The sequence below is a fragment of the Schistocerca serialis genome, chromosome 3 (genome assembly GCF_023864345.2).
Source record: "Schistocerca serialis cubense isolate TAMUIC-IGC-003099 chromosome 3, iqSchSeri2.2, whole genome shotgun sequence".
NCBI classification, from domain to species: domain Eukaryota; kingdom Metazoa; phylum Arthropoda; class Insecta; order Orthoptera; family Acrididae; genus Schistocerca; species Schistocerca serialis.
In genome coordinates this window covers 383,888,231-383,900,297 of record NC_064640.1, presented here as the reverse complement: position 1 = coordinate 383,900,297, position 12,067 = coordinate 383,888,231, and the positions used below count along the sequence as shown (strand labels likewise).

Genomic DNA, 12,067 nt, shown 5'->3' with positions numbered 1-12,067 from the left:
TCTTTTAATTGGATGCTATTAGATTATTTCTTTTTATTGTGAACATTATCAAGCATTTATCCACTTTTAATCAGAGCTACCCTATTCATTAGACTATAAGGAAATTTTGTGTAAGGATTTCTGCGTTTTCTTGTGATAGCCCACGGACGACACTTTCTGGACGGCATCATCCAGCATTAAGCTGGAGCAGGTAACACCAAACTAGCATTGATTTCTATACGGAAGCTGAATTACTTTAGTGTTGCCCTTAACGAAAATATTGTTTGCCTGTGCTGCTCGAATTTCAGTTAACAGGCTATGGTCTGAATATATATGCCTCGTATTTTGGAGGTGAGTCCTGTAATGTGCCATAACTTCGCTGAAAGTGTTAGTAGGATGCGATTGTGGGTTGGCGGTGTTTTCCACTGTGCTCGACTGCATACAGCGTGGCGTGGCTACTGTTGTACTGTTGTTCCCGCTGAGTGGATGCAGGCGGCATAATTTGCGCGTTTATCGCCGATATGGCGCGCTCCCTCAGCACGCCGCAGACGCCGTGCGCTCTAGTTGGCATGTTTCACCTCGCCTGTACACTGCCTGATGAATTATGGCGGTGATAAAAAACTTTTACTAGCGAAACGAGGCCACAATGCAATTAACTTCCACTTATGCATCGTGCAAGTCTCTTTTTAGTGCATGACGAAGGTACGATGTACAATTATAATCATCCTTCTCACCTGTCCCGATGGCTACCGAAACGAAGGAAAAATAGCTGTATAAAGGTCTTTCAGTTTTTCATTAGGTCTCTTATGCGAAGTGAACGTTGCCAGGAGCATAACTGTTCTGTAGTATTTCTGGATTATACATTCTTTGAAATTATTCTTCGTTATTTCCTAATAAGAATATCACCTTTTTCCGATTATAATTAAGATAGTAAATGTCCTCGGCGCACATTCAACAGTTACATTTGACAGTTACAATTGCAATACTGTATTATTTATTTTGTCTCATAATGTAGATACAATGAGTTCATTCAATGAGTTCTCTGCCTTGCGAGAAGTGTTCTCAAATCAATGCTCATCTATGATAATATGAAAGGACAGACTCTTACAGCAAAACTTCTACAAAATGTGGAGGACCACGCATTTAATTCGGGAAAGATACTTCGAGACGTGATCTCAGTACAGTCAGTGAAGACGAACTCTTTTAAATATCAGTTATTGAATTAACAGGGCTCGACATCAACACAAAGTGAGTCATTTTGTCTGCCTGCAGTTTTTTTTTTTTTTTTTTTTTTTTTGCGTGGGGACATAAATGCGAATATCACAGAAGAAACTAGGTGCACACTTTGAAACTTCTATGACCGTTTCAGCGTGTCTGGTTGGTCAACTGTTCAACATGGACAACTACAACAACAGCATCGGTAATCGACCATGTGACTACGAATAGGAACAGGGAACAGTGTGCTATAACTTCACAAGATCTTGGACTCTTAGATAATTTTTGATAAATAACAACAGTGAAATAAAGTTGGAAGAAAGTCCCTACATCAGAAGTCACAATGCACAATTTTCCGAGAGAACTAGGAAACCAAAGCTTTGAATATGTGAATAGAGAAATCAATGTAAATGCAAAATTCGCTGAGTTCTCAATGCCACACGATGCAGTAACATCAATGTGACCGCTGTCTGCGTTTGACGTCAACGTGCGGTAACCACTCACACACGTCATGAGGCAGCACTGGCAGTGAACGGTATATAAAGCATGTCAGGGGATGCGCAAAACTGTGCAGTGGTTGTTGTAAGGCAGAAATGGAGCGGTTTATCTGACTCGCAAGGGGCATGATCATTGGTTTTCTGGCCAAGGTTGGAAGCATTTCTCAAATGGCGAAGTGTGTAAACTGTTCGCATGTCACCGTGGTCAAAGTATACCGTGTATGCCAAAATGGCGGTATCCTAAACCGGCGCCGAGGCAACTGTACTGCACCACGGGCCCTAGATAACATGGAGACCGACGGTTGTTGACATAGGTACAGGGGAATAGACCTGCAAACTGTTAAGCAACTAGCCGCCCCGGTAAACCAAGAGGCTACAAACAATGTATCTTCAACTATTGTTCAGCAAGCGTTGCTGCGTATGGGCCTCTGCAGCAGGCACCTGGTTCATGTCCATGCTGAGTGCTGTTCATCGGCTGCAAGGCTCGAATTTTCACGCCCATACTGCAACTTGACGTCCGTTGAGAGGAGACAGGTGGTCTTTTCAGATGAATCACATTTTATGCTCTATCTGATAGATGGCTTTTGGCGCGTACGGCCCTGCAACAATCATCGGAAGGCTCCAGGCCGGAGGAGGGAATGTTACGGTATGGGGAATGTTTTCTTGGCATTCCGTTGGTGACGGTATGGGGAATGTTTTCTTGGCATTCCGTTGGTGATCTCGTCGTTCTGGAAGTCACAACGAATCAGCAGAAGTATGCATCTATCCTTGTGGACGATGTTCACCCCTACATGCAGTTTTATTTTCCTCGTTACAGTGGTAATTACCAACAGGGCAATGCCACGTGTCATACAGGTCGCAGTGTGCATGCCTGGTACGAAGAGCAACAGGATGAATTTAAAACACTCCCCTGGCCACCGAACTCCCCAGGTTAAAACCCAATCGAGAATCTGTGGGACCACCTCGACCAGGCTGCATGTCCCATGGATCTTCAGCCGAAGAATTCAGGGCAGCTAGCCACGGCACTGGAGTCGGCATGGCTGCACATTCCTGTCGGTACCTCACTGACTCTATTCCTGCACATCTCGTAGCGGTCCGCGCGGCAAAAGTGGGCCGTTCAGGCTTCTCACAGATGCTCACATTAATGTGACTGGGCGGTATATTTAAACTGAACTTCAGAAAGATATTTTCGGAAGTACTTAGATAAGCAGCAATATCTCATAAAAACAAATAAATAACAGCAGGTATCAGGAAGTCCTCCCAAACCCATAAGTATCTCAGTTACAATGAAAAGAGTCACAATGATCCAGGGTTTTGAATTTCCACCGCAAGTACAAAGGGTTTATGGGAGAGCGCTGATTGTTGCAAAAAGTCATTTGATAAAAAAATTATAGAATGAAGCGAATATAAGGAAAGCTGTTTGGAAGTCATTAAAGAGGAGACAGGAACAGACAAGAAAGCACGATAACATAGGTGTTACGGAGGGCGATTAAGTAATAAATTATCTTCACAAACTAGTCAGCTACATGAATGAGCATTTTCCTATTATTTAAGAGAAGCCGCAAAGATAAAAATCTTCAAAAACAAATATAAACTGTGTAAGTAACAGAACACTAAGTAGGCCTACAATGACGTTATTAAGCACAAAAGTTCATGAAGTACATTAAATTGTACAAAACCTAAGAAAATATAATTCAATAGGTTTAGATTAAGTGCCAACATCTGTGCTAAAACAATGCATACTGAGAAAAAAAAGGTCCCTTGACAAATATAATAAATGAGTCATTTGCGGAATGGAACTTTCCAGAGTATTTAAACCGGAAACGAGCTGTGTCTCTGCTACAGATAGATATAGAAAATTACAAGCCCGTTTCTCAGCTGTCATTTGCCTCAAAAACAATAGAAGTGATTATGAAACAAGGGTAAGGAATCACTTAAATAAATATAACCTTATAAGTCCTTCCCGGTTTGTCGTAGTGTACAAGTACAGAATGACCAGTAGTAGAATTCAATTAAATTATACATGATACTCTTGACATGGACGAGTGTGTCACAGACATACGTTTAGATCTTTCTAAGGCTTTTGATACTGTTGACCATAAAAAGAGGATGAAAATTTAAAGTTTTACGATTCTTCGACAGAACAAAAAAAAATGGTTCAAATGGCTCTGAGCACTATGGGACTTAACATCTGAGGTCATCAGTCCCCTAGAATTTAGAACTACTTAAACCTAACTAACCTAAGGACATCACACACATCCATGCCCGAGGCAGTATTCGAACCTGCGACCGTAGCACTCGCTCGGTTCCAGACTGTAGTACATAGAACCGCTCGGCCACTCCGGCCGGCTTTCGACAGAACAGTCGTTAGAGATGCAACACTAGCTCGGATTGCGAAAGGAATGGGGAAGGAAATCGTCCATGCTCTTTCCAAAGGAGCCATCCCAACATTTGCCAAAATAAGTTAGAAACATTAGGAGTAAGAGGTGTAGCTAGCGAATGGGTCATATCCTACAGAGGGGTACAATTTGAGATATTACAGAAACTTCAAATAAGGCAAAAATTTTGATAAAACACATCTCAGAACCATAATACATTAATATAGAGTTTCCCCAGAGAAACATATAAGGTCCAACACTGTTCCTCGTATTCATGAATTACTTTCCCAATACTGCTAGTCATGGATAAAAAATTCCGTTACCAATACTATACTCACTGAGGAAACAATGGGACTCCTTGCAGACAAAGCAAGTGAAACTGTTGTTTTAATGTACAAGGGACAGTCAAATGCAAACGAGACAGGTGGAAAAAAGTAAGTAAACTGTTTATTATTTCAAAAGTAATTGGCATAACTATTAATACATGTAACCCTAATGTGCGTCAAGACGGTCAGTGCCTTCATAGAAAAATGTTTGTGGTTGCCTACGGATCCGTTATTGTACCCAGGCGTGCATCTATTCGTCGGAAGCAAACGGACGAGAACGAATGTGGTGCAGTGTTCCAAAAAAGCAATGAGCAGTGGGCCCTTGTAGTCAAAGAAATTTTCAGGAAGCTGGCGTGCCCATCGTTTCGACTAGGCTACAGACGTTTCACTAGAAAGCCCTTGTACATCCTCCATACATCTACCCCCCCATGCGACTTCTATATTCCTAGAGCCATGAAGGAGGACATTAGTGACCGCCAATTTGCTTGTGATGAAGAGGTCCACGCCTGGGTACAATGGTGGTTCCGTAGACAACCTCAAACATTTTTTCATGAAGTCAATGGCCGTCTTGTTTCACAGTGGAATAAATGTGTCAACAGTTATGGCGATTACTTTAGAAATAATAAACATTTTCGTTACTTTTTCTCATCTGTCTCTTTTCATTCGACTGGCCCTTACTTTTTTTTAAACGCTGCACCCGGATCACCTACATGAGGTGTAGCGAAATACTTCCACCAAGCTTAGTAAGTTGTACGAGACAGCAAACTCGTCATTTTACAGCTCGGGTATGCATAGTTTGGTAGCTTTAGAATGTCGAGAACGGTGGCGTCAGTGTATTTTCATATTGTGTTTGCTACCCTAACTAATTAGGCAACCCATTAGCCATCAGCGTAAAGGTATCTACAGGCTGCGCATAACAGCACCAATGGACATAAGCTTGTCTTCCCATACCTCTTTCTTCTTATCATAACGGGATATGTGTTGTACACCAGTGCAATGACATTATTGGCAGCATTACGACATGTACTAGTACACAAGTAAAGAAATATGCTTCTTACATATGACAAAGTTGATGTGAAAGGTCCAAAATTAGCCAGATTTTTTGTGGAAATGTATTCTAACATATAAACAGCGTAACCTTGAACTCCTCCGACCAAATTTTCGTTCTTGTTTAGGGATTTATTACGAGTATTTGACTATGAAGGACCTGCGTCTCCTGTGGCTCATTACAGAGTAATATTACATTTGAGTTTCGTTCTCTTTCATACCACAAGGAAGATTTTCCTGTGACAATTACTTCACAGCAGCGAAAAAACTTCTAATATACAATTACTATAACACGAAAGGATAGAGTTTCTAGTAAGGAGACTATTTACAGCTGCAGAAGTACTACCGTGATGTGGTTATCGTCGTACGTGGTCAGCGAGCGTAATGTCTTTATGCCGTTCTGTACTTTGCCTTCAGTGGACCTGTAATCGAGTTGCATATTGGCCAACTCCTCAACAGTGCACCTATTCATAATGCTGTGTATCATTGTTAAAGTACAGCTAACTTTGCCACAAAAACAAATCAAAGCCAGATTCGAGCGGTACCGAGTGCAAGCTTAAGGGCGAGAAGTATAGCTCCCGTTATTGTTGTCAGCAGGAAGTACTGTCAGTGAACAAAACAAGTTTGGAAATAAACAAGACACGCTGTGCATACATTCAAAACTCGCCATGTTGTGCACATAATTTCCCCTCAGTAGACACAGAAAGATAAATAGGGGTTAAGAAATAGAATTAAATACAATTAATATGTGACAAGGCACAAGAGACTTCGAGTCCTTTATACGAAAATACTCGGAAAACATTCGTACCAATATTTTGTTGTGGACTTAGAGCTATACCATATTCCTCCCCATCTGATGTTCGTAGCAACTGAGAGAAGACTGCAAAAGACCGAAAAGTCGCTAGTAGTGCCCGTAACTCTTGAATGGAATGTGTGTACACGTAACAACATTCATTTTCCGCGCCTGTTGCATTTTACAGCGTGATACTGAGAAATCTGCAATGTCGGCCTAGTTAACATTGTATCGAATATTCTGTATTTATTTCTGGTATTAGGTGTGACAAATTTCTACTGATGCTCCGTTCAAATGCTTGCTTCTACAGAGGAGGTTTTGGAACATTTAAGACAGAAACCGCCCAAGAGTATTCTTCATGTGGCCCAAGTGGTGAGCATATCTCATTTAACGTATTGAGATCAATATATACATCCATACACTCTGCACAATGTCGAAGCAATAGTAGTGGAAGACTACCCAGGTTAGTAAAGATTGCTCAACGCTATTTACAGCGCTGCCTACTCCAGCCACCATTGTCTGCTTTGGTACTTCATACCGAACAGTATACGTTAACTCGAGAAGGCATTGTGAATAGTGGATAGAAGGCTAAAACACAGGTTCATTGCGAACATTTGGGTGAGCTAATTTACGTACAATAACTGTTCCGTAGTTACGGCCACACTAACAGGACTGCTCTACATCAATTTTCTTAGAGTTGTTCTTCCTACCTTGTAGAGGGACCAGTTCCGTGACCACCTCTTGCCTGTCTTCCGTGAGGAACTATAAAGACCACTGTGCCCGTCACTACTTTAACATCAGAGGAGGACGTTGTATCAAAAATCCATGCTCTGTGTGACTGAAATACTGAACACATAGTTGCACTTATGCCGATGAACCCAAACACTAGGACCGCTTTCTTAATCGTGTGTGGATCCACCTTAGGAACTCAATACATCAGCGATTCTTTGTAGCGTGGGTTCGAAAGTCCTTCGTAGGTATTCTGAGGTATGTGGCACCATATGCGTACTCACAGGTCACGCATTTCCCATAAATCTGGGCCGTGGTTTGGAAGTGCACAGCTGGCACCTGGTAGCATCCCAGATGATTTCCATCGGGTCCCAATCAAGTCAATTTGGTGGCCAAGACATCAATGCGAGTTCCCTATTATGCAGCTCGAACACCTGTAGCAAAATTATGGTTTCGTAAGAATGACATTTACCCATCTGGCAGATGCAATCGTCTTCGAGAAAAGCATCAAGCACGAAAGAAAGCACGTGGCACTCAACAATATTCAGGTAGTCCACAGTTGAGATGACGATTTCAATTGCCACCACAGGGCCAATGGAAGACCAGATGAATGTCCCCCATTACATAAGACAATCCTTACGGCCATCATAAGCGGCACGGGCGTACTTCGAACAGTCATGCGTCCAAATGACGGCATATCCGGATATGACAGACGACCTCCCAAACTCGATGATCCCGTACCCACTGCAATTGTAATTGACAATGCCGTTGGCTAAAAACGAAAATATGTAGTGTTCATCTACTACGGAACCCCATTTACAAAAACCTTTGCTGAAAAGTGTGTTCCGAAACACTTTTGCTTTCACGATCATTGTACAATGTGCGTCATATCTGCGGCAGATCGCAGCCTATCCTACCTTACAGATCGGGGAAGCCTCCTACCTCTACGTTCTGCGATGAGGCGTGGATGTCCAACACCTTGTCATCTAAACTTGGTTACATCGTGTTTCAAGTAGTTCAAGCATTCACAAGAGTAGCACGCGAATAGTCTACCAGCTTTGCCGTTTCCGAGATCTCGTTCACAGATGTCGATCCATTACAATCTTTACTATTTCAGAGACACTTATATCAATTGCTTTCATCGTTTGTAACACTTATGGTAACTAGAATGTTTTCCCATTCCTTTCTGCTTCGCTCATATGCTTTTCTTAGCATGTCGCGTCCTCGCATCGTTAACCGGCGGCATTCAGTCTCACGTTGATGGTAGCCTTAATGTTTCGGTTTATGAGTGTATTTCTCAACCGATGTAGACACTAGTAGTTGTAAGTAAAATTTCTGAATCACTTTTGTAGTGTCCAGTATACGAGGTGCGACAATAAAGTAATGAGATTGACGTGAAAAAAATGTTGCTTAGCGTTTTAATCAAGTTTAGTGTTGTCTCCTTCAAAGTAGTTCCCTTCTGATGGCACACACTTTTTCCAGCTCTTCTGTCATTGAAGGTAACATTTCTGGAACTCATCATCTGTAATATCCTCCAAGACCCTCGTAACAGCTTTTTGGACATCCTGTGTTGTTTGAAAATGGTGTCCCTTGACTGCCGTTTTGACTCTTGGAAATAGAAGGAAGTCATACAGAGCGATGTCTGGTGAATAAGGTGGCTGTGGTAGTACTGATATTTGTTTTGAGGTTAAAAATTGCTGTACTGACAGTGCAGTATGGGATGGCGCATTTCTCATACCAAGATCTTCAATTATTATTAGACGAACCGGTTTTCGACTGATGTTCAGTTCTTCGGAAATCATTTTCACGGATAACCTTCGGTCAGATCGTAGGAGTTCACGAACCCTGGCCAAGTTGACATCCGTCCTTGGGGTTGATGGTCGTCCGTTGTGGTCTTCATCTTCAACATTCGTTCTGCCTTCACTAAACATTTTATGCCAACGAAAAACTTGAGCTCTTGACAAAACCTCCTCTTCAAAATTCTTCTGAAGCTTCCCGTAAGTTGTCGTCGCGTTTTCACCTAATTTAATGCAAAAAGAAATGGCACACCGTTGCGTAATATTATGCGGTTCCATTTCCGTGACGGGAGACAAAAACACGTGTTAACTTATTACAGCACAACTCACAACTGAGCAGTTTCATCGATGTGCCACTTGGACTAGAAGTAACATATAGGCCAAGGTCAAAGATATTGTGCCTACACAAGCCTGCAGGGTTGCCACATCCTGAAAAGAAAATCAGTCTCATTACTTTATTGTCGCACCTCGTAATTTGACGCTCTTTTTTGAATTTCGTAACTAACGCGGAACATCGACCTAAGACCATATCAGAACCGTTCTATAATTTTAACGCACCAGAGAGCCCCAACTATGTATTTCTGGATACGGTTTCCATTTAGATAAATAATTTGTTTATCGTCCTGCCCAACATACGAGTTAATCGTCCCGTGCATCCACTTTACATTCATGGGTAATGGGTTGCGTAACTAATTAGTCTACGAAACGGAATCCGAAGAAGCTACGACGCCATTGCACTCCACTTTCGGCGCCCCACAGCGCCAATGTCTCCTATTTTCTTTAAGGAAGATAGGACGTCAAAGTGGGCCGACTAGTAGTAGGAGAGGCACCACACGATATTTTAATTTCTACCGTCTATATTCTTACAAATAAATTCATAAAACTTTGTCAGCGTAACTAGGAAGGATTCAGGATTCACACTCATACAAGTGGAAGTTCAAAAACATAACAAAGCAATTTTTTTACTGTCAACTTTCATAGTTTTTTCACTTACTATTGTCTGCATCTGTTGCTGTAGGTACACTTCTCTTCTTAAATAAGAGAGATGCCTCGATGAATTTTGCACAGCATACAAACCATACTTACAGGTGTATGAAAATCTAGAATTTATTTACTCTATGAAAAAACGAATGAGCTGTTACATTTTAAACTTCATGTTAAGAAAAATCTCAAATTCTTTAGTTAATTATCTCAATTTTTACTACAGCGAGGAGAGCTTTAGCTTACCTGACGGTATATTGCGGTGTTCAGCACGGCCAAGCAGGCGAACGGCAGGATGTAGAGGAAGATGAAGTAGAGCCAGTGTATGTAGACTGAGATGTAGATGCGGTTGTCGCGCAGGGAGGTGGGCGCCACAGTGTAGATGGTGGAGTTGGTGATGGGGCTGAAGTCCTCGACGTGCGTGACCTCCCAGAAGCGCGGCAGGTTGTAGACGGTGGCGAGTGCCAGGATGAGCAGAACGTAGAGGCGCGCGCGGCCGTACGTGCAGAGCGAGCGCGCCTGCAGCGGGTGGCACACCGCCACGAAGCGCTCCAGCGTCACCGTCAGCGTCAGGTAGACCGACACCGTCTGCGCGATCAGCGCCACGGGGAACACGATGGGCGCCACGAGCGGGTACACGTAGTAGAAGTACGCCATCAGCATCCCCGTGTACCCGTAGATGGCCGGCAGCCCGAACAGCAGCACCGATGTCACGATCAGCACGGTGTCGCAGCGCGCCAGCCCGATCAGCAAGTAGTTGATGGACGAGCGCATCTGTGGCCGCGATAGTATGATCATCGAAATGATGTTGCCTACGATCCCGAAGATACCGATCAGGTTCAGCAGCACGCCGTACGCCACGAACTCGAAGAGCAGCTGTCCGTCCGTGCTGCTGGCATTGGACTGCGAGCACGAGCTGTCGTTCATGCTGGCGCCTTCTTGCTCACTCCCGTCGCACAGCTCTCTTCGGAAACACCGGCACCACCTGCTCCACCAAAATTTTCCCCCCTCTTCTCCTAATAATTCACCATTTATACTCCACGATCATCCTCCACTTGCCACAGAATATTGTGCGCGAACGTCAGATGACTATTCTCAGTGGTACTTTTAAACTTCCAGAAGTACATAATTAAGTAACAATCCTTTATTACTCTTTCCATTGTTCAGTTTAGCTACTTAGAGTGCGAGCAGTTCCTCAGAATTTCTTTGTCTACAGATTCCACTTTTCATTCCCACCTGCAGTCAGCATTCCTGCACGTGAAGTAACCTAAAACAGAGAAATAACACGTTTTAGATTAATGGCATTAAGTTGATGAATGTCTATTGTCGTAAGTCCAACATTTGCATCTTATCTCTTTCTAAACTAACAAGTGAACTTCACCCACTTAACCTCGTATTTTAAAGAGAAAAACGTACGCTTGCAGGAAATCAGCCCCAGAAATTGATCCAGTGTGAAAAATTAGGCCATAATTCTGGTAGTACGCTGTTGTCACTTTGTGAAAGCACAACGTTGAACCTTTTTTTTTTTTTTTTTTGCAACTACCTCCGCTTCACTGCAGCCGCCTTATGCCAGAGCGGGAGGAACTGTACAGCGGAGTGACAACTAGGGCCCTCTTATTCACGCCATAACGAAGGCGTGGGAGTAGGAGGCTGAAGGTACACACATCTGCCCAATGCGTTTCGAAATCCTGATCGAGAAAAAAAATTTATTCTAGTCGAAAAATAGTGGGGAATATAATTTCACAATGCGTCAATCTCATGCAGATACACCTCCAATATTGTTTCAACAATAATCTCCTACCGATATCCTGTAGCTATAAATAAGTCTCAAAATCAAAGTGAATAAACCTAAGCGACTGTACGATTATTATGAAATGAAATTAATGATTTTAGATTTGCAATTTAACCATGTCAGTACGTTTAAGACTAGCGGATCTCCTGCAAATGTACTTCACCTTCACAATGCTAGCCTTAAAATCTAAAGAAAATAGCGCAGAATTTCGATGTTGATAATTAAATAACGTTGCGCCGCTGCTTTAATGGCACACTCATTTCGTTTCGTTAATTTACACTGTGTTTGTGAATTGCTAAATAAAAGTGTTCATTTAATGTGGGTTAAAAACCCCGCACTTTGGCACAATGAACACAGCACGTACATAATGTGAAAACAGCATTAACAAACCTCTTACTCATTACACTGTATAGCACTTCGCGGCCGGGCATTGAGCGGCTGCATTGTGGCTGACCAAATGACAAACAGCTGGTGCGCGGGAAGTTGAAACGCTCTACTTTCGGAAGTCATAACTGTGTATAATCGAAATTGGCC

The 12,067-nt window shown here is 42.6% G+C and overlaps 1 protein-coding gene across 1 annotated transcript in view; it reads right to left on the bottom strand.

The window, feature by feature from the left end:
- Positions 1-12,067, bottom strand: part of LOC126471617 (FMRFamide receptor) — a 721,366-nt gene that overhangs the window by 296,144 nt on the left and 413,155 nt on the right. Inside the window, exon 3 of the mRNA XM_050099856.1 lies at positions 9,988-11,008. Coding sequence (XP_049955813.1) covers positions 9,988-10,668 — 681 coding nt within the window. The 5' untranslated portion in view covers positions 10,669-11,008. The remainder of the gene's footprint in view (positions 1-9,987; positions 11,009-12,067) is intronic.